The sequence below is a fragment of the Balaenoptera acutorostrata genome, chromosome 2 (genome assembly GCF_949987535.1).
Source record: "Balaenoptera acutorostrata chromosome 2, mBalAcu1.1, whole genome shotgun sequence".
Classification (NCBI taxonomy): Eukaryota; Metazoa; Chordata; class Mammalia; order Artiodactyla; family Balaenopteridae; genus Balaenoptera; species Balaenoptera acutorostrata.
In genome coordinates, this window is record NC_080065.1 from 87,471,263 (window position 1) to 87,492,055 (window position 20,793).

Genomic DNA, 20,793 nt, shown 5'->3' on the forward strand with positions numbered 1-20,793 from the left:
CTTCTATTCCCCAATATTGTTCTTGGAGGAGAAGCTGAATATAACGGAGACACAGACCATGAAGCCTCTGATAGAGAGAAAAGCCTTCTAAGGTCCTGCTAACTTTTACGTTTCCACGAGGTTGGCTGTACTTTGTTTCCTGCCCTGGTTTTCTGAGATATGTGTCCATAAAATATTCTCACCCTTATTTTGGTGGACCTCTGTTTTTTGCACCTAAGCTTTTTGCTTTCAATAATTTTAGCTCTGAGTCACTACCATGTCTTAGGTACTGTATATAGGTGATATTAATACTCAAAGCAATCTGGAAAAATGGGTATTATTATGTTTGTTTTCTAGATGAGGAAGCAAATATGGTTCGGTAGGTTAAATAATTTGAACAAGGTCACATGGCTAGAAATCCTGGACTGCATGATTTCAAAGTCCAGGCTATCTTGATTTTATCACATCGTATCTTGTAAAGTAATTCAACGACAAGGTAGGTATGGGTCAATTGACCCATAAATGTGCAAATAGTTCACAGCAATAGTAACAAATAGGAAAAAAGATTTGTCCATAAACTCTTTTTATTCTGGAAAGGATTGAGTATACAGAAGTGAATCTTCATAATTAAAAAAGATAAGGATTTTGGCTAAGTGCTCAGAAATAACAAGAAATTGCAATACTGTAGTAGGTTAATGATTAGAAAGGTAAAAAAGCCACTTTATATAATTTCTGAATAGAAAGTAATAGTGTAATCAAGACTGTTAACAATTGGAAAGCATCAAGCTTTGATTGGTTGAGGAATTTAAAAACTGATATTTAAAATTTTATTTTTTGACTAGGCATTAATTTTGCATGGTTGAAAATTCAAAATATACAAAGGAATATATAGTAAAAGGTTGACCTCTTATCTCTGTTCCCCAGCCATCAACTTTTCCTCCCTAGGGGCAACTAATATTTTTCTCTTCCTGGCTATGCTTCTAGAGATATGGTCTAAATATGCAGATGTGTTGCTTTTAAACTCCTTCAGTTTGTAAGAACATGTTATTGTATGTTCACATGCTGTTATAGGAAGTAATACAGAGAGATCCATATACCCTTTACCCAGATTTCCCCACTGGTAATTTACAGTAGAATACTATATAGTATTCTATACTATACAACTATAGTTCAATATAGAATACTATATTCAATACTATGCTATAGTTCAATAGCACAACCAGGATACAGAGCATTTACATAACCAAGGCTTCCTTGGCAGTAGCTGTCTCTCCCTCTGTGGCTACAGCTTCCATCAGGGTGACCTCTGGGCTCCAGTAACCCTGCCTCTTCCCTTTGTTTCTCCAGTTAGGAGCTGCACTTGCTAATTTCTGGATTACCTCATCAACCCCCGCTTAGCTTCTGAGTTCTTCCGTGGCCTGTGTTATCAATTCCTTGCATCAATTGTCTTTGTAAATATTTGAAATGATCTCTCTTTTCCCTGTTAGCCCCTGCCTGAAACAAGTGGATTTAAAGAAAAGTGGTGATGTGGCATTTCTTGCACACCTGGCTTTGTAGTTTCTGTTTTATACCCACTATGTTGTTATCAAATCTACCTATCCTGTTCTCTCAAACTGACTATTTGCTAGGCGATGCTCTTTAAACCAATGTATAATCTTTCCCACACAACCATCATTTTTTTTTTTTTTTTTTTTTTGGCTGCGCCCTGCGCCTTGTGGGATCTTAGTTCCCCGACTAGGGATCGAATCCGCAGAGTCCTGACCACTGGACCGGTAGGGAATTCCAGACAACCATCATTTTAAAGTGATTTTTCTGGGAAGGAGGCTTGAGGCAAAGATGTAACTTACAAAAGGGGCATTTGAGATGGAGTGTCTTGACTCCCCAGGTTCAGAAGGCCTTTCAGGTCACAAGGTCTATCTATGGTACACTTGCGCCTAATTCTTTATAAGCATGCCATTTTTCTTTATAGATTGAAATATCTTCACAGAACATGGAAAAGCTCTGTTCTGGGCTTCTGCATTACCCTCACCCCGATTCCCCTCTTCAGCCACGTCCTTGCAAGCCACAACTGATCTGAATTAAGACAGTACCCAGTCAGAGTCTTTAGGTGGCATAGACACATGAGGGGCCACACATAAAGCTATTATCAGCCATTAACTACCTGGTGAATTGGTTTATTGGGTGTTTGTGACACTCAAGAACTGACTGAAGTTTTGATTGGGTGATGAGTCAGGGCTAGGATGGGAGAACAAAGCACCACCCAGGGAGGGAGGCAATTTGGACACAATGCCCCCTCAAGAGAGCTAGCCTTGAGCCTCATAAATTTAAAGGCAAATCAGAACTTTACTGCTTTTGGCCAAAGAACATTGACAACCTTTCAGAGCAAAGGGCAAGTACAAGGCATTCTTCTGAAAAGGTTACAAGATTTCAGACAGAACAGAATGAAAGTAAGTTTCTGAATATAAAATATACTATGTTTTGGAGGTGGTTTTATGAGAAGTGATCATCAGAACAATATACTACTGTGTCAAACAGATTATAGTCTGAAATAACTTTCAGTGTTCTCCTAAAGTACTGATGAAAAAAAAGTCCATTCATTTATTCATTTAACACATACTACGTCGTGCCAGGTTCTATATTTGAGAAGTTATACATATCTGTTAGAAATAATTTATGTTTTCCTAAAATTGTTCTATAATCTTCCCATACGTATTTTAGGGCACATAAAGTAGTATAAAATGTCTTCTAGCTGAGGAGCCTCCAGACATCACTGTTGAAATAAGGGTGTTCAGATTTGTCTTTATAGTTTCAGGGACATATATAGATTTTGGAACAAGTGTGAATCAATATTTGTTTACATTTCTATTAATTTACACCAAGATTATGCCTTTTATGTTCAGATAAAGCATTTTCTTAAAAAAAAAAACAAGAAGAAAGAACAACAAACTCTCTTGGATTGAGACTGGAACACAAATTATCATCATTTATAAACAATTCTGGGGTTCCACTGCCTGGGTTCAAACCCACCTCAGCCACTAACTCTGTGTGTGTGACCTCGAGGAAATTACTTAAATTTTTTTCATCTTTAAAACGCGAATCGTAATTGGTCACTCTCTTACAGAATTGTTGAGGAGTGTACATTAGAAAATGCATGTAAAAAGGCCTGGCACACAGTGAGGGCTAAATAAATGCCTGTAATTATTCTTATCTCTGAGTTTGATAACCGGTTTGGCAGAGGAGACAGATGTACATGAATCGAGAATAGGAAAGAATGATCAAAGGAAAGAATTTCTTACAAGAATGGAAAAGATCAAGTCTGAGGATTCAAAAAGGGGCTAATCAAATCAGAATCTGAATTTTACCCTCCTCCCCACATTCACTAGATATTTAGCATTTTTCTAAGATTGACCCTATAATTTGTAATTTCATGGGCTTCCAGTCTTCTCTACTTCAGCTCAGTGCTGCGTCCTTAAAGCGGAGACTCACCAATGACAAACATCGCCACAACACATAACTGGGGCAACTTGAGTGTTGCCAGGCCTGCGAGTGGGAGCACTTGAATTGTTGTGCGCGGGTTTGGACTGGGCAGCGGGGGTTACGACTCCTCCTCCCCCTCAACCACCGCAGCCGGCAGCTCCACCCCCCTCTCCCCAGCCCCCTTCTTCCAGCTCCCGAGCGCCTTTCTCTTTCGGGTCCGCCCTTCCTCAGGGTGTGTGAGCTGGGCGCAGGAGGCGGGCTCAGCGCTGACGGGCTGCGCCTCTGCAGCCAGAGGGAGGAGGGCGGGAAGGCGTGCGGCGGCGGCGGAGGAGGAGAAGGAGGCGGGGACTACGCCGGGCCGTAGCTGGCGCCGAGCGCGGTGGGAGCGGAGAGGGTACCCGGCTGGCTCGGCTGGCGGCCTCAGCCCGGATCTCGACGCCGCAGCCCTGCGCCTCCCGAGCCCTTGTCTCAGTCTCCGCGGCCCCAAGCACGGCGGAGGCGGCGGAGCTGTGGGCCACTGGTAGGTTGCACGGGGACGGCGGTTCCTTCTGCAACCTTTTGTGCTGCAGAAAAGGTGGTGGTGATGATGATGATGGGTGGGTCGGTGCGTGGGTTAGGGGGGTTGCCTCAGTCATCGATCCTCGGTGCCAGCTCCAGTCGTGGCGCCGCCCCTTCCTCCCTGCCTCGTCTCGGGGTCGGGCGCGCGGTGCCCGCGCGGCGCTGGGGAACCCTGACCGGGCGGGCCTCCGGGATGGACGGCGGGCGGCCTCAGCGGCCCTTGGCCTCGGCGGTCTGGTCCCCCGGCGCCCGAGCAGGGGGGTAGGCTTTGGTGGACTGGGTGGGGCCCTGGCGGGGTGCCGGGAGCCCGCAGTTTCTTGGCCCAGGGTGGGGTTGGAGACGCCGTGAGTGTGCAGCGCGTGTGAGTGAGGGTGCAGGGGCGTGCGCCCCCGTGTGCGCGCGGCGTGCGCTCGCCGGGGAGGTGCGGGACTCGACGACCCATTGCGCGTCTGCCGCGGTGCGGCGGTGCGGAAGTCGGCGCGCGTTGGCGCGCACGCTGGCTCCTCCGCCGCCGTGGCCGCATCGCGGGGTAGCTGGCCTGGGGGCCCCATTGAGAAGTAGGTCCTTCCCGGGCCTGCTGTGCCTCTGGCTGTCTGCCCGGGCCGCGCGCCGGGTGCGACTGCCCGGGCCAGATAGCACCTCGGGGCAATCCCTGGCAGCCTTATCTCGCCTGCCCTCCTCGTCCGCGCAGCAGTCTGGGGGGCGAGGCCGTCCGGGAACCCGCAGCCAGCGCCCGCTGCGCGTCTGCCGATTTGGCGGGGGCGGGCAGACCGGCGGTGGCCGGGGGCGCGCGTGTGGATTGGGGCCGGGTGCTGGCCAGAAGCGAAAGCGGCAGATGTCCTTGGGCATCGCCGCCCTCGCCCCACCTGTCGCGGATGAACTTTGGGCCAGGTGGGAAGCGGAGGAAAGGGGTTTCCGGGCGGGCGGCAGTCAGACCTTGAGAAGGCGGCCCCATTGTGAAGCTGCCAAACTCTAGTGGTGGAATCTGCAAATCTCTGCCAGAAAGGAGATGGGAACACGAAGGGAATGATGGCCCCGTCCCTTTCTCCTTGTAAATGTTCCACATCCTTAGGGTGTCTCCGCTTCTCCAGCCACGCCAGTTTGCACTCGGGTTGGTTACCGATTTGTGTCGAGCCAAGATGCTGAGTGTGTATGTGTATGGCTGTGGCGCACAGGTTAACACTGGGACTGGGAACTTTTTAATCATTCGAGGAAAGAGGAAGAATGGAGGCAGTAGCATTTTATAGCGTGCTCGCTACTCCTAGCCGAAAGAACAGTTCTTGCACAACATTTCCGACGTTTCTAGACTCTTCATTTTACATTGTTTTTCTCAGATAAGCCACACTACAGTTCAGTTGTAAGTTGCTTTATTTATTTATTTTAACCCTGTAGAGCAGATTAGACACTAAGGAGATAGAAATGACCTCTTCCCAAAGTTTGTTTTCCCAGTCATTTCAAAATACAGTATTGGTAAAAAAAAAAAAAAATACAGTATTGGTTATTATTGTGAAGCTTTTGGTACTTTCTTAATTCAAGACCATGATTTATGCTTACACAATTATACTTAATGAATGTTTCACAGGTTTCTCTGTTTTTATTATGTAACTGTGTATGTATTATAAACTTAATAAAATGACCAGCATGAAATACAAGGATTAATGAGCCCGGAGACCTCTGGATTTGATAAGAACTGGTGTTTAAAATATGCTTCTGCCAACACTTTAGGTTATTTAATTGTAAATGAGACTGTTTAGTAGTATCTCTTCCAGGGTATAAGACAGAGGATATTTATTGACCTTACATAATGGTCAGTGATTTTGTTTACTTTCTCTGTATAATTTTGTATACTTTGGAGAGCTAGTGGGCACATTAACCCTTAAAATTATTGTGTGGTGGGAGTAATAAAACCTTATATACAGGATTAATTTTTTTTTTTTTTTTGCTGATTTATATCCTCTGGGGGAAAATCAGCTCGTTTCCTCTAGAGAGAGCTCTGATTTCGTCACCAGCGTATCAAAATAAGTTCTTGGTTTTAAGCTTTCATCTGGAACGTTAGCCGATTCCACTGTGTACACCTGTCCTATTTCAGTTATGTTTCCTAAGGGGCAAATTTCTTGTAAAGACTGCATGTAGACCTGCAGTTCCAGTTACTGTCAGTCATATTTGTAGTGAAACTGAATTTTTTTCTAAAAGTAGAAGGATGATTTCACATAATGATAAGCCATTGGTAATTTCTTTAATTTCTACTAGTAGAAATAGAAAGAAAATGAATGCTGCCCTTTAAGGAATTTGCTATTAAAAGAACTGATATTAGAAAGAGAAACACATTTTTTTCTTCTGAACCAATTATGGATTGTCTTTCCAGGTTGGTGTGGTTAATGATTTGTTTGTAAGGTCAAAGGATGGTTTCAGAAAAGTCACACCCTACTTAACTCTTCTTGAAAATTATTGATGATTTAGTTTTTATGAGTTGCAAGTGGAAAAGTAAGATAATTTTAAAGTAACCTTTAATACGAGCACATAAGTATAGCTAAGCATTTTACTTTCATTGTGAATGTTGTACTTTGGCAGTTAAACCATTTTATCTCTGCTCAGTGTTCTCTTACTTGAGAGATGTTTTAGTCCTCTTTTTTTTTAATTATTAGAGTAATCTCTGAGACCATTGGTAGCAAAATATTTTCATTAGTCTGAATGGAACTTTTAAAAATTGCTATTTTTTGCCAAGTCCTTTTTCACTATGTGTCTCTCCTCAAATAGCCACTGTGAGGAAACTACCTGCTTCCATTTTTTTTTTTTTTCCTTCCTGTTTTGGGAACTAGAATTAGAACCTGTAACTTCTCTACCAGTTTTCTCTGCCTGAAGTTTATCTTGCTTTTCGTAATATAACCTTTAATGATTTGTGAGATTTATTTACCAAAATTCTTGAGGGCTATATGCTCGCCTTCATATTTATAACCTTATGATTTTTGGAAGTGATATTTTGTTAATTTTTTTCATATTGCTGTTTTGTTAATGGATCTATGATGAAGCCAGAGATTTGTGGCTTTTTTGTGTGTAGGGATTTTGTGTGGGCTTGAAAATTTCCATATGGAGCTTCTATATTTTGGGGAAAATCACTCCCTTTAGGTTCCCAATGCCATTCAAGTTTACTGTTATATGTGTTAGATTTATGTATTTCCATGTCTAGTCTGTCTTCTCCTCTTGTCTGGTCTCAGGCTTCACTTTTTATATTTGCACCAGTACCTGTACAATGCTGGGACACAGTAAGACCCAAGAAATATTGTTGAATGAGTAAATGAATAATTGAATGGCTGAGTGGATACACCCAAAGAAATACTACTCGGAACTGTAAAGAAAGCCACTATGCAAGCAGAAGGGCCTTTCTTCCTTTATTTTTTTAATTCATTGCCTTTCCACTGTTATATATTACTTTTGAGTAGGATGATAATACAATTAGCAAACTGGGATAGGTTTGAGAGATAAAGGGGGTGCTGTAAATAATTATGCCAGGGCACTGGCTATGAACTGAGACATACGGTCACCCGACTTTTGAAGGACATTCTTATTTTCCTGTGATGGTATCTATCACCTTGCCTGAGAAAATTTGACACACTTGCTAGTTAATGTTTGCAGACTTTTCTGTTTGTAGAAGCTTCATTTGCAGTCAGATGTTGGGTGTCTTTTGCTTAGTCACCCATGGCTTCCCTGTCCAGAGGCCTATGGGTAGCTCTTGGCCAGGCTTAATTTTCCCTATTTTCATTGCTTACAGGATTATGTCACAGGACTTTCTGCTTGTTTCAGCTGCTTATAGCTGGAAGCGTTATGTACTCTAGCCTTTGCTCTGTTTACTTCCCTTTGTTTTTTTTTGCTTTTTGTTTTTAATTAATTTTTATTGGAGTACAGTTGCTTTACATTGTTGTGTTAGTTTTACTTCCTTTTGTTTTTTATGCGGTATTTAGTCCATCTTGTAAGAATTTCACAAGAGCTCTTTTCCCTTTGGCTGTTTTTGAGAGAAGATCCATTGATACTTTGCCAAAGCTTCATGTTCAAAACATTGGCCAAAATCAATTGCAAGTGCTAGAGATTTATAGATTTTAAAGTATCCTAAAAGTGTTATTTGGAGGGTATATATTTTGGGGACTTTTGAATTACAGTCTTTTAGTTCTTTCTAATGGGAGATGAGAATAAAATCCTTATTATAATTTTTACTAGGTTCCTTTATAGGAAGTCTCTTAAAGAAGCTATATTATACTAGTTTCTGACCTCGTTCTTTTTATTTTAAAATTTTTTCTCTTTTTCACCATCTTTATCATCATCATCCTCTTAGCACCTGTGCATGGATAGCGTGCAATTACACACCAAACAGTAAGCCGAGTCAGAAATGAGTAAAAAATGGAACAGAGTTCCTACACCTTGGTTTTGCCCTGTGTTGCTCCCTTGGACTCTTGTTTGTATTTCTGTTTTTGGCTTGGCACTGGCATAATAGGGGTAATTAGTTACTACACTTTGTTTACTATGAAATTACGACCATTTCCTAGACTTCCACATCAGCTCTAGTGCAAGAGTTGGATAATTACTTTAAAGCTCCTCTGCTTTCAAATCCAGAATGAAGTTTTAGGTTGATTTTCCTTTTAGTATTGAAAAAATATTGGAAAATATATTTTTCCAATGCATTTAAAAGCTTGAAAAGAAGAACATATCACCAGAAACATAGTACAAATTATATGAAAGTTTGAGATTTTAGACTGCTTTATAAAACTATTCTTTATTTAAAATCAGTTTTTTATTTTTTCTAATGTTCCTGTTTCTGGGTTTTCAGTCTAGATTTCTAAAAGTCTAAATGAAATCTATCTCACTTGTGATAGATGTAGCCCTGAAAAATCAAGTGGAGATATCTTTCTATATCTGGCATCCAACCATATAACCAGCAAATATTGGCTGATACATTTTTTCCTGCCTTCGAATTTTTGATTTAAAAAAATCTTATAAGGTCTGAGGAGGAAGGCTCTATGATTTAGAATGGTTTTGTATAAGACTCTCCTGTATGTGCCTTAGAATTCCAACATTTTTCACACTGGAAATAACCCTAGAGTTAGTAATTAAAACTGCCTTCCTCCAACCGTTTCACAAATGAGGCAATAGAGCTTTTAAATAAAATAACCCTCCACACATTTAAAATAGGATCCCACTTACAGAAATTAATATACATTTTTCAGGAACATGATTATTGTGTAAAAAGTTACACACCTGGGCTTATCACTAAACAGAGCCATGTGTGTATAAAGTGATGTCAGTGGGCTTTGGAACCAGACAAAGTGGGGTTTGGCTTTTTGCTCTGACTTTCAAATAGTATTACTTGCTTAACTACTTTAGAACGGGGGTAATATTTTCCTGATGGGACTATACAGTTAAGATTAAATGATATAAATTGCATATAGCTTTTGGCTTGTAGAAGGTGCTAAAAATTTAAAAAATGGTTTTAAAAATTTCCCTTCCCCATTAAAAATCCATTTACTTGAATAAGAAATCAATTTGAACTTTATAACATTAGGATTGGGGAGATTCTTTGGGGGTAATTATATTAAATAAAAAATTATTGTTAGGTAACAATTTTTGTTACACTGTAATTCATTTTATATTAAAACCAGAGGCTTCGTTGGTGAAACAGACTTAATTATCTAGGTTTCTTGGTTACCCAATTTGAAAATAGTTTGTGACAAAAAATGAAAGGGAAGGTGTCTAAACTAAATCTAAAGAAGTTTCAAAGGTCGATAATCATGTTGGTTTCTTGGAATGATAGTTCTGGGTGTGTTAGCTCCTTCCAGGGTCCCAAGCAGAGGAAGCACATACCTTTATTAATTCAGTAATAATCCATTTCCTTTGGATAAAACTCTTATGTGCTGGTTAGAAAAATAATGAAGTAACAAATCTTTTTGGGAATGAGTTGAACTGTTGCCACTTCAGGCTTTGTGCACTTACAGAGATAAAATGAATCTATTCAACTCATTTGAGCCACCGTCTGCCCCCAACAAGTTAAGCACAACAGAAAACCCACCAACCAAAGAAACCTTTACAGGTGGAAGAAACTTTGAGTTTTCTTGGTCTCAAGAAATTAACCCAGTTAATTAGGGGGGTACGAGATAAAGATAGATTTTCTTATACATTTCTCCCCAAGTAAGAGGTGAAAGGCACAGAAGAGATGTTAGAAACTGTAAGCAATGTAATAATAACTATAAAGAAGTGTTTTTGAGTTGTTCTCTTTTAAAAAAATGTTTTTCCATGAGCCTTTCAATCATTTGCCTCAGAGCAGTCTTAGGGAGGACTGTTGCTATTTTATGGCTGAAAAGAGTAGACATTAAAAATTAATTGCATAATAATAACATCACACATTCGTAAAGGGGTTTGCAGCATGCAAAACACGTTCACTTACTTCTCATTTGATCCACATAACAACTTTATGAGGGAGGAAGGATGGAATTGTCCTCATTTTAAAAATTGCTACTTGTGCCAGGTCAAGAGGCAGAGTTCTTAGCAAGGGAAGGTCTAGGACGTTTTCTTTTGACCCCAGTCTCAGCATTATATTTTCCATAGGATACTGCAAATCTGTTGAACACATGAATAGGATTTGGATGGTGGAACCAACATTTAAACCCCTAAGTTTTCTTGGCTCTTCATTTAGCCCTGGTAGCTACTATTAGTCTCCAGGTAGAGTTTAAGCAACAGAACACAGAGAAACAAGCATGATAAAATTTTTGAGGTTGCATTTACCTGAACAAACTCAAAATTACTTTAATTAATATTGTATCCTATGTAACCTGTACCTGGTGTTAGTATCTCCTGCTTCATCATGCTTTGCAGTTAGAATTGATATAACTGCTTTATAAGTTGTGTTAATTGTTAAATTAAAGTTTTATTTTTATATTTCATGTTTAGTATCTGGAGTAGAGCAGAAAAATTATTATGCCTGTGTTCCCTTGGGACTCATTGGAAATTGTACAGTGACATCTTCTGGGATTTAGGCTGGTGAGTTATATTTTGCTTTTTCTGTTTGTTAACCCGTTGTATGAACATAATACTATAATGTGTTTTAAGTACTATATAAACCAGATGAGTGTGAAATGTCAGTATATTATTATAAATATATATAGTGTAATTATGAAATTTTTAATAGTGAGAACTGAAATTATTATTACAAAATGCTAACGTTATTATAATTGAAATGTTTGACCTTTTGAGTAGATTTTCCTTTTTTTATTCTTGTAAGATAAAGGAGGTCTTATGGAATAATATTTTGAAATATAGTAAAGAGGCAGTTGCTCTAATTTCAGGGAAATTTTAGTAAAACTGTTAATCTCCAAAGATTGGTGAAGTAATTTGCAGAAGGTTTGGTTGTGTATTATACATAAAGAATGGCAAACAAGTAACTGAAAGGAATATCATTTTCACTTAGTCGTTTCTCAGTTTACTGCAAGTGTGACGTTCCTTTTATCACACCATGAATTTAAACTGTTAAAAATAGGCAGTGCTGTTGTTGTCTTTCTTTAGTTGTCTTTTTTCAGTGTGTCTGTGTACCTGGGCTGACACAGTTGTCCATGTGGTTCCAGGTCTTTGAAGGGGAAAAAATTTAATAATGACCTTTTTAGCATTTAAAAAATTATATTAGTGTGAGTTCATCCTTTGGTATGTTATTCTACTTGCTCAATATCTTTGTAGGTCCTGGCTTTGAATCACGTAGAGTGGTTATAATGTTTTGAAAAAGCAGTTTCATAGTAAGTGATCTCCAAATTAGCAGTCAGCAGTAGAATAATTCAAAAGAATGATGGGGGAAAAACAAACACTGTTGTTTCATTTAATAGATATAACCTGTCAAATTTATGAAATGTAATTTAAGACATTGAAAAATGGAAGCATAACTAAAGTTTTCAGTTTTGAGGAAAAGAGCAAGAAGTTTGAGAACTATAGGTACAAAGTACTTTTAGAGGATATGGAATAAGAAATGATGTGGCTGGGTCATTAACTCATTCAATTGAAATAAAGCACAAAACAAGGAACAATGAGTAGAAGCTACAGAAATGTGTGTGTATGTATCTCTCTCTCCATACAGTATACATATATGTGTACATATGTATGTATGCATAAAGATGTACTTATATATGTAAATAAAAAAACATTCTAGCAGAGCTGCAAAAGGGGAAATGAACCAACTTGAGAGGTGGTGAGTTACCTGTCATTGAAGGTGTTCAAACATAGACTGGACAACCGTTAAGATTCCTTTGGATTCTGGGATTAAACAGTATCAGAAGGATTTTTTTTTTTTTGGCCACACTGCACGGTATGTGGGATCGTAGTTCCCTGACCAGGGATTGAACCCTTGCCCCCTGCACTGGAAGCATGGAGTCTTAACCACTGGACTGCCAAGGAAGTCCACAGAAGGATTTTAAAGAATTTTAAAATTTGGAGGACCATCAAAAACTTGGTGTGACAGGCTTATTTTTAAAGTCAGGTTTATTGAAGTATAATTTATATACAGTAAAATTCACCCTTTTAAGGTGTATAGTTTGATGACTTTTGACAAATGTAGCCGTTTGTGTAGTGTCAATGTATAGAATATTTTCATCCCCCCACCAAATTCCCTTGTGCCCCTTTGTAGTATGCCCTCTCCTCCCAGCCTCAGCCCTTGGCAGCCATCGATTGATTTCTGTCCCAGCAGTTATACCTTTTCCAGAATGTCATATAAATGGAATCACAGAGTATATAACATTTTCTGTCTGCTTCTTTCACTTAGTGTAATCCTGGTTTGTTCCTTTTCATTGCTGAGTGGTATTCCATTTTATACATGCACCACAGTCTCTTTGTCTGTTACCCTGTTGGTGGATGTTTGGATTGTTTCCAGTTTTTTTTGTGGTTATGAATGAAACTGTCATAAACATTCATGTTCAGGTCTTTGTGTGAACATATATTTTCAGTTTTCCTAGGTAAATACCTACAGGTAAGGTGGGTGGGTTGTTTAATAAGCATTTATTTAACTTTATAAGAAATTGCCCAACTGTGATCCAAAGTAGCTGTACCTGACAGAGACTTCCAAGAAGCTAAAATAACTATAACTATACCAAAGTATGTGCAGATGAAGAAGCCCAATTCTCATTCAGTGCATTAATTTATTTATATTTTATATCCAGTTTTAACAAGTTTGATTAACAGATGTTTTTTAAGCACAGCAGTGGATTAGAAACAGTAAATTAGAAGGCCTTAGGGATAGGTTGTTAGCAGTTGGAAGCAGCCAAAAACGATATTCACTAATGTGACTATAATTACTGATTAAGGAAAAGAAGGCAGGAACTTACAGGAGTGAAATTCTTCTATCTGTCAAGTTCTATGTCTATAAGACAAGTTCCCAAACATGTCTGCATATTAGAATCACCTGCGGTATCTTTTAAAAATGTCAGAGCCCAGGCTACGCCCCAGATGATTTAAGTCACAGATCTGGGATAGAGCACAGACATCAGTATTTATTGAAGCTCCTTGGATGTGTCAGTGTGTAGACAGCTTTGGGAACCATGTGCTAGAGGCACAGCATGATGACATTGAAGGAGAACTGGACTTGAAGCCAGGAGACCTGGAACTGCACACCTGGCTCTGGGTAGGCCCTTGCCTTCACGGCTTACAAGTCCTCTTCTCTGTAATTGGAGGTTCCGGGAAAGTGAACTCCTAGATGACTCTGGCACTAAAATTAGATGGTTCTAGATATCACTGGACTGATAATGGTCATGCTTAGGAAGGACTCCATTTCCCAAGGAATGACTCTGTTCTGAATGGTTCGTTTCAGGTACCTCTTGAAAAGGATTTTGTTCACATGATATTTTTGTTCTGTATATTTAGACAGTTATGTTACACCTGTTTTGTCTTAAATTTTGTTGCTATGTGTTGCTAAAAACGGTTCAAGCATACTGGAGCAGTTTTTTGATTACAGAAGGTGACTTATTTTGATAAGCCTGATTAAAAAAAAAACCACTTCCAGAATGCAGTACTTTTCAAAAAGAATTCTTTGTATAGTAGTTGTGAAACTTATCAGCTATTTTCAGAGCTGGTCTAAGGAGCTGAGGCATCTACGTTATATTTTCAAAATGTTGCTCCTGGTGCCCAATGTATAGGAAGTTTGGCCTCTTGGAGGGGGTTCAGAGCTGAGTAGATTCCACATGGTCACGGTCTTTTGAATGTGCTGGTCTTGATGCATCAGGTTCCCCTACATGTGTGTTGTGGTTTGGACTTTTTGCTTTAGTTTCAGCTAAACTTCACAATTGCATGCTGTACCCAGTGTTTTTAAAATGTACACTGTGTACATTTTCCTGGTAAATATTAAAGTGTTTCCTTGTTTAGCGTTGTCTAGTTTGGAGTCCTCATATATTTCAAAGGAACAGAGCGGTGCCTGTGAACATTGCCAGGTCTTCCCTGTGCTGTATAAATATACTTGAGTGCCACTGTTGCTGATTGGATTGTGAGGGACTTTGGTATTGAAGACCCTTAGGTGTCATTTAAAAAAATTACAGTTGTTTCTGGTACTTGTTTATGAAACTCAGTTATAAAAGCAGTGTTCAGCTACAAGTTGACTTTTTTATGCTTGTTGCATTTTCTGTTCTAGACTCTATTCCACAGAATATTGCTGCTTCTGGTATCATATTTTCTGTTTCCAGTTTTTACTTTTGCTCTAAACTGCATATGAAAGGCATTAATGGAAACAGTAAGGGTCTCTGTTGCTGGTCTCCAATTTGTAGTGCTCTGCGGTGCAGAAGTTAGCAGTGGGCCTGATTTCTCGGTTCACGTTTATTCTTAAGGATGCAGTGGGTGTGGTGCCTGTTGCACGTATACCTGCAATATTTACAGAGAGTGCTTTGTAATTGTTTATCTTGGCAGTATGTTTTTTTGATACAAGTTTTATTTTAGAATATAAAACAAAATGCTTAGTCATGAATATTGTTAAAAATAACAAACCCATAAGCAGAGTTTTCATGGTAAAATACAAAGAATATACTGCTGGGCTTCCCTGGTGGCGCAGTGGTTGAGAATCTGCCTGCCAATGCAGGGGACATGGGTTCGAGCCCTGGTCTGGGAAGATCCCACATGCCGCGGAGCAACTAGGCCCATGAGCCACAATTGCTGAGCCTGCGCGTCTGGAGCCTGTGCTCCGCAACGGGAGAGACCGCGACAGTGAGAGGCCCGTGCACCGTGATGAAGAGTGGCCCCCGCTCGCCGCAACTAGAGAAAGCCCTCGCACAGAAACGAAGACCCAACACAGCCAAAAATAAATAAATAAATAAATAAATAAATAAATAAATAAATAAAAGTTACTTAAAAAAAAAATAGAAAGAATATACTGCTAACACAGGCTACATCCGATGTAGTCACGGTAGCCGAGTTCCCTGATGAATGCCTTTAATAAGAAATTTTGCAGTGAAAATTATTGGACATTCATATATGCTGACTTTGAGACCTTTCAGTCTTTATTGTCTTTCACGTCACCCCCATCTTTTTAGAGGGTACTTCCCCCTCTTCTGATGGGACAGTACCTACACTACTTCTGCCCATTAAAAAGATAAGTAAACGTTGATTGTGTAACTGCTCTCAGGATCTTGCTCCAATATTTAAATCTACTCAGGAAATTTTTGGCAATTTAATAGCATAAAAAGTTTTGTTTTCGGTCGCATCGAGGAGTGGAAGGTTATGCTGCTTAGTCAGCACTCTCCCCAGCTAAAAATGAAATACTTACTTGCCAGTCAGCTAGCCTCCACATAGCTTTCTTAGTGCCCCACAGTAGATGTTCTTTAGAGAGGCCAAATATAAGTAAAAAGGATCATTTTTTAAAATCTATGCAATTTGCTGAGTCCTGGTTGAACCATTCATATTCCTACATGAGTGTCAAGATCTGAAGATATTCCTGTATATAGGACAGTATGCTACAGAGACCACGAAACCACCTCAAAGAGCTGTTAGTTTTGAGAATATGCAATTGTTTGGAGCAGGAGTCCTGAGGTTTTATAACTAAAAACTGCAGTTTTCCAGCCCTGAGAATTACTCATCAGAGGTTCAGCAGGCAGCAGCTATTATGTATGTAATATCTAAAATGAGCTTTTTCATGTTCCAGTACAGCAGGACTCTCATTCAGAAGTGTTACATAGTATTGATCCTTAGTTCCTAGGTTAAAAATTTTTGTTAGAGGATATTAGAAATGCTTATTTCTTTAACTTTCTGGTTAAGTAGTGTTTTCTACAGGGAGTGTGTTGTTTACATTAGTAAAGTGTAGTAGGTTTCTTACATATGGTAAGTTTTCTTAAAGTATTGTAGGCTGCTTAGTTGAAATTTCCAGAGTTCTTAAACTACATTTTCTGCTGAACAATCTAGGTTAAATCATTGTCTATCAGGTTAGATGTCTGAAGATCCTGTTGGATAGTTTTGCCCAAGCCAGGTGATATTTTTTATGGTGTTTTGGCTGCTGGAAACTTAACCAGTCATAGTTACTCATCTAACAGAAGTGTCTTTTTCTTGTCACATCAAATCTTGACCTTTATACATTGTCTCACTCACTTTCTTCATTTTTCTGATTTTCTAGGTACTTATTTTTAAGCTGGTATATAATTTCTGACTTTTTCTCTCAAACCTTTGTATCCTGCCATTCATTATCCTCAGCCCCTAGAGATTCTAAGTATTCCTCTTGGTCTGCCTTGATGGAGCAGGACTGACATAGTGAGGGAGCAAACTTTTGATGATTGTGTTGACCAGAGAAGCCTGTGCCCACTCTTCTTTACTGTGACTTTGCACACTGTTAGCTTGCTTAGCAATTTTTATACTAAGGGGCAAATAAGATGACTTCCAGCTTAGCCTCTTTTTGAATTATCACCCAATTCAGAATGGGTGAAGTGTGAATTCATGAATTTTAGGAAGTTTATAATACCAGGGAATGCAGTAAGGTGACTGGTGGAAATCCATGGACTGTCATGGACTGCCAGATTTGGAAGAAACCTAGACCGGTGTGTCACTTAATGTGGACTGATTGCTTGAGTGTCACCACCTGGGTAACTCTCCTTGGGTGGTCTCCATCTCCTCCACAGCCCTGATTATTTAGGTTTACTGACCCTCCTCTCCTTCTCTTTCAGAATGAAGTATCAGAGAAACACTTCCCGCCTGTAGCTGCCTGTCAGGTTAGGTATGTTGGAGGCCTTGGACCTGTCCTCTTGTGCTCTTTCTGGACTGCAGAATTAGTGGGAAAGGAAGGATTAATTTGTCATTTGGCTTAGAGTAAACATTTGTTTGTTCAGCATAAAATCTGATGAGGTTTCATATGGCCCTCTAAAGTTTATTAGATGAGAAATCTTCAGGTTTTTGCATGCATATCAAAGTATGCATGGTGGTCACCTCCTATTCCCATCCTCTCAACAGAGAAATAAATTATACAATTAAATATAAATTTATTTTTACATTAATAAAATAGAATAAAGCCAATTAATTTAAATCTAGAAGTGTTGAGGGACTAAGGTATTTTGGTTAAATTAAAATTGGAAATAGTCTAAGATTTAGAGTAAAAAGTAAGTAATAAGCAAAACTATATGGATCCCTTTGACATTTACTTTATCTCAGGAATCATTCTTGATATTAGTTTTCAGTTGTACTAGAGATGTGTGGACCATAGTGAGGACAGGATGGCATCTGGTAACTTCTTCATAGTCTTGGTTTATTTATTTTCTAATGAGGGAAAAGAAAATAGAGCATGCAAATGAAGGAATAAGGTTGGGACTTTTTTTTTTTAGCTTTCTGATTGCTTAGATTTTGAATGATACCCAAATTTTAGAAAATGATTCAATTAGGAAAAGGTTATTTGTTTTACAAAGGGATTCGTGAGAGTTATTTAATATAATAGCCTAATTCAATAAATATTTAGTCTTGAAATCACATTATTTTTTGACATGTTATTAGTTGACATCGTTTTAATTAGTGATCTGAGACATTTAAAACTGTACTACCTACTTCTAATTGAAGATCAAGTAGAAGTAAAGTTTATCAGAAGTGACATTGTCACTCAGTTTCCCTTGGATTTTATTTTCCAAAATTCGATTTATCTACAAGTTTCTAGGAACCTGGCCATTGTTTGTGGTACTTCTGGTTGCTAGGGTTTTCCAAATTATGTAATGTGATCATTATGATGAATAATATTAATATTCATTGTGAATTGTTCTGCCATTTACCAGACTATTCAAAAGTGCACTGTCTTAGGTGTTGCAGAATAAAATAACTGTCAAATCTGTGGTATATTTTAGGATTAAATAGTCAAATAACATTTGATTTTTATATATGTTTAATATTAAAAATGGCCTGATTTACTGGATTTAGGATTAACTTTTAAACTACAGAATGGTTTTCTTTAAATAATTGATTGGAGATATGGAATAAGGAACATTTACAAGGTTTGTGGGAACCTTCCCTTAAGACTCCTCCATACCTTAAAAATTTTTTTAGGTCTAAATTGGATTCTTTGGAGAAATTGATCAGCTTTTATCTTTTATTGTATGCCCCTTAAACACAGTTGAAGGGTTAATTTTAAAATTAATTTTTATGTTGGAAATATTGTGTGGATTCTTGTGAAATTGTGTATGATTATTTTTATTTGCTTCGTTATGTTGAGCTCTGTATTTGATTTGCTGAATAATCGCATCGAGGAATAAACTTTGTGTGATTGAATGGAGCGCTGCATTTAGAGAAGTATTGCTGTTGTTTTCTGTTAACGCTTCTCCATATGAACCTTTCAGTAGTCCTTCAGACTTTAATTTAACCTGCCTTTGAGTTCTTTTTTTTTTTAAAGGATTTTCTTATTTATTTATTTATTTATTTATTTATTTTTGGCTGTGTTGGGTCTTCGGTTCGTGCGAGGGCTTTCTCCAGTTGCGGCAAGCGGGGGCCACTCTTCATCGCGGTGCGGGGACCGCTCTTCATCGCGGTGCGCGGGCCTTTCTCTATCGCGGCCCCTCCCGTCGCGGGGCACAGGCTCCAGACGCGCAGGCTCAGCAATTGTGGCTCACGGGCCCAGCCGCTCCGCGGCATGTGGGATCTTCCCAGACCAGGGCTCGAACCCGTGTCCCCTGCACTAGCAGGCAGACTCTCAACCACTGCGCCACCAGGGAAGCCCTGCCTTTGAGTTCTTGAAGGCAGAGAAGTAGTAGTCATTTCATGCTCGCTGTGGAACATTTAATAGACATAGATAAAAATCTGTCAGATGTACATTGGCTGTTTTTCAGGCCGGTGTTAACTTCATGCTCCCTGAGCCTTCTCAAACCACCCAGCTTGGCCCGAGGTTCTGAGCATTACACTCTTCTAATCTGAGTCTGTCTGCTTTTAGGAGTGTGCAGACTGGTGCCTAAAATGGAAGTAGATGTTAATGGAGAGTCCAGAAGTACCCTGACCACCCTGCCCTTGCCCGCGGCCGAGGTGAGCTCCCCGGGAAAGGCAGAGGTGGAGAAGCCCCGCTGTTCCAGCACTCCGTGCTCGCCGATGCGCCGGACTGTGTCAGGCTACCAGATCCTCCACATGGACTCTAATTATTTGGTTGGCTTCGCGACTGGTGAGGAGCTCCTGAAGTTAGCCCAGAAGTGCACCGGAGGTGAAGAGAGTAAGGGGGAAGCCATGCCTTCCTTGCGCGCCAAGCAGCTGGATGCAGGACTTGCTCGTTCCTCTCGTTTGTATAAAACCAGAAGTAGGTACTACCAGCCGTACGAGATTCCAGCTGTCAATGGCAGGAGGCGAAGGCGGATGCCCAGCTCAGGAGACAAGTGCACTAAATCTTTACCTTATGAACCTTATAAGGCCCTCCATGGGCCTCTGCCTCTCTGTCTTCTTAAAGGTAAGAGGGCTCACTCCAAATCTCTGGACTACCTCAATCTAGATAAAATGAACATCAAGGAGCCAGCTGACACAGAAGTGCTACAGTACCAGCTTCAACACCTAACCCTCAGAGGGGACCGTGTGTTTGCTAGGAATAATACATGAGTGACTTGCAGGGGATGTAAACCAGTTTAGGTCAGCCTACACTTGGCTTGAAAATTCCACTGTTGTACTCTGTACAGGACTCTTTACATTATAGATGGTTAAATCAGCTAAGTGTTCCTGGAACATAAAAATTGGATCAAATTTTGAATACAGGAATGAAATCACAGGTACTTGAGGTGAAATCATTCTAGAGCACGCAACTGCAAGGAAAACAGAATGTTGACCATTAGTTTGTATCGCTTTTTAGCTGGGAAAAAAAAGGCTTTGGTACAGTAATATCGTCTTTAAAATTCTGATATTCAAATTGGGAATGTTATCTGCTTGGTTGTTGCTGACTTGGTATGATTCATTAGAAATTTATATCTTAAGTACTCAAGTACCTCTGTACTTTACTATAAAATATATGTAATGATTTGTTTTATGAAATTTAGAACTTGAACATTGCTAAATTGGACCACGTTTTATTTTTAAATATTGAGTTTAAATATTTTATAACTGGTTTTGCACTGAACAAAATTAACATTTCAAATTGACAAGAGAATAATCTTTCTTCACTTGCTTCAATAATATTATTGAGCAATGAATTTTTTATTTCCGCATGGAAAGTTATTGATCTCTATGGCTGTAAAATATTTCTTTATAGCGTTATTAAAGTGTGTCTTAATAAAATTAAATTTGGGATACAAAGTATTTATTTTACAGTGGGTGGGGGGAAACTTTACAGGAAAGTTTCCAATATGAAGTTTTCAT

At 39.4% G+C, this 20,793-nt stretch overlaps 1 protein-coding gene across 5 annotated transcripts; it reads left to right on the plus strand.

Annotated features, from left to right (window-relative positions):
- The first annotated feature begins 3,741 nt into the window (after window positions 1–3,741).
- Window positions 3,742–20,424, plus strand: MACIR (macrophage immunometabolism regulator). 5 transcript variants are annotated; one of them, XM_007191841.2, is made up of 4 exons: window positions 3,744–3,976; window positions 10,948–11,037; window positions 17,163–17,212; window positions 19,397–20,424. In XM_007191841.2, exon 4 carries the CDS (start codon window positions 19,420–19,422, stop codon window positions 20,041–20,043), a length of 624 nt encoding a protein of 207 aa, XP_007191903.1. In that variant the 5' UTR covers window positions 3,744–3,976; window positions 10,948–11,037; window positions 17,163–17,212; window positions 19,397–19,419; the 3' UTR covers window positions 20,044–20,424. The 5 variants fall into 5 exon arrangements, with proteins under 5 accessions (XP_057397644.1, XP_007191903.1, XP_057397642.1 ...); XM_057541659.1 differs by lacking the exon at window positions 3,744–3,976 and adding an exon at window positions 4,139–4,275; XM_007191842.2 differs by lacking the exon at window positions 3,744–3,976 and adding an exon at window positions 4,335–4,905.
- Window positions 20,425–20,793: the final 369 nt, after the last annotated feature.

Excerpts from the sequence above, each read along its gene's own strand:
- MACIR (XM_057541661.1), top strand. The coding sequence starts at position 19,420 with ATGGAAGTAGATGTTAATGGAGAGTCCAGAAGTACCCTGACCACCCTG.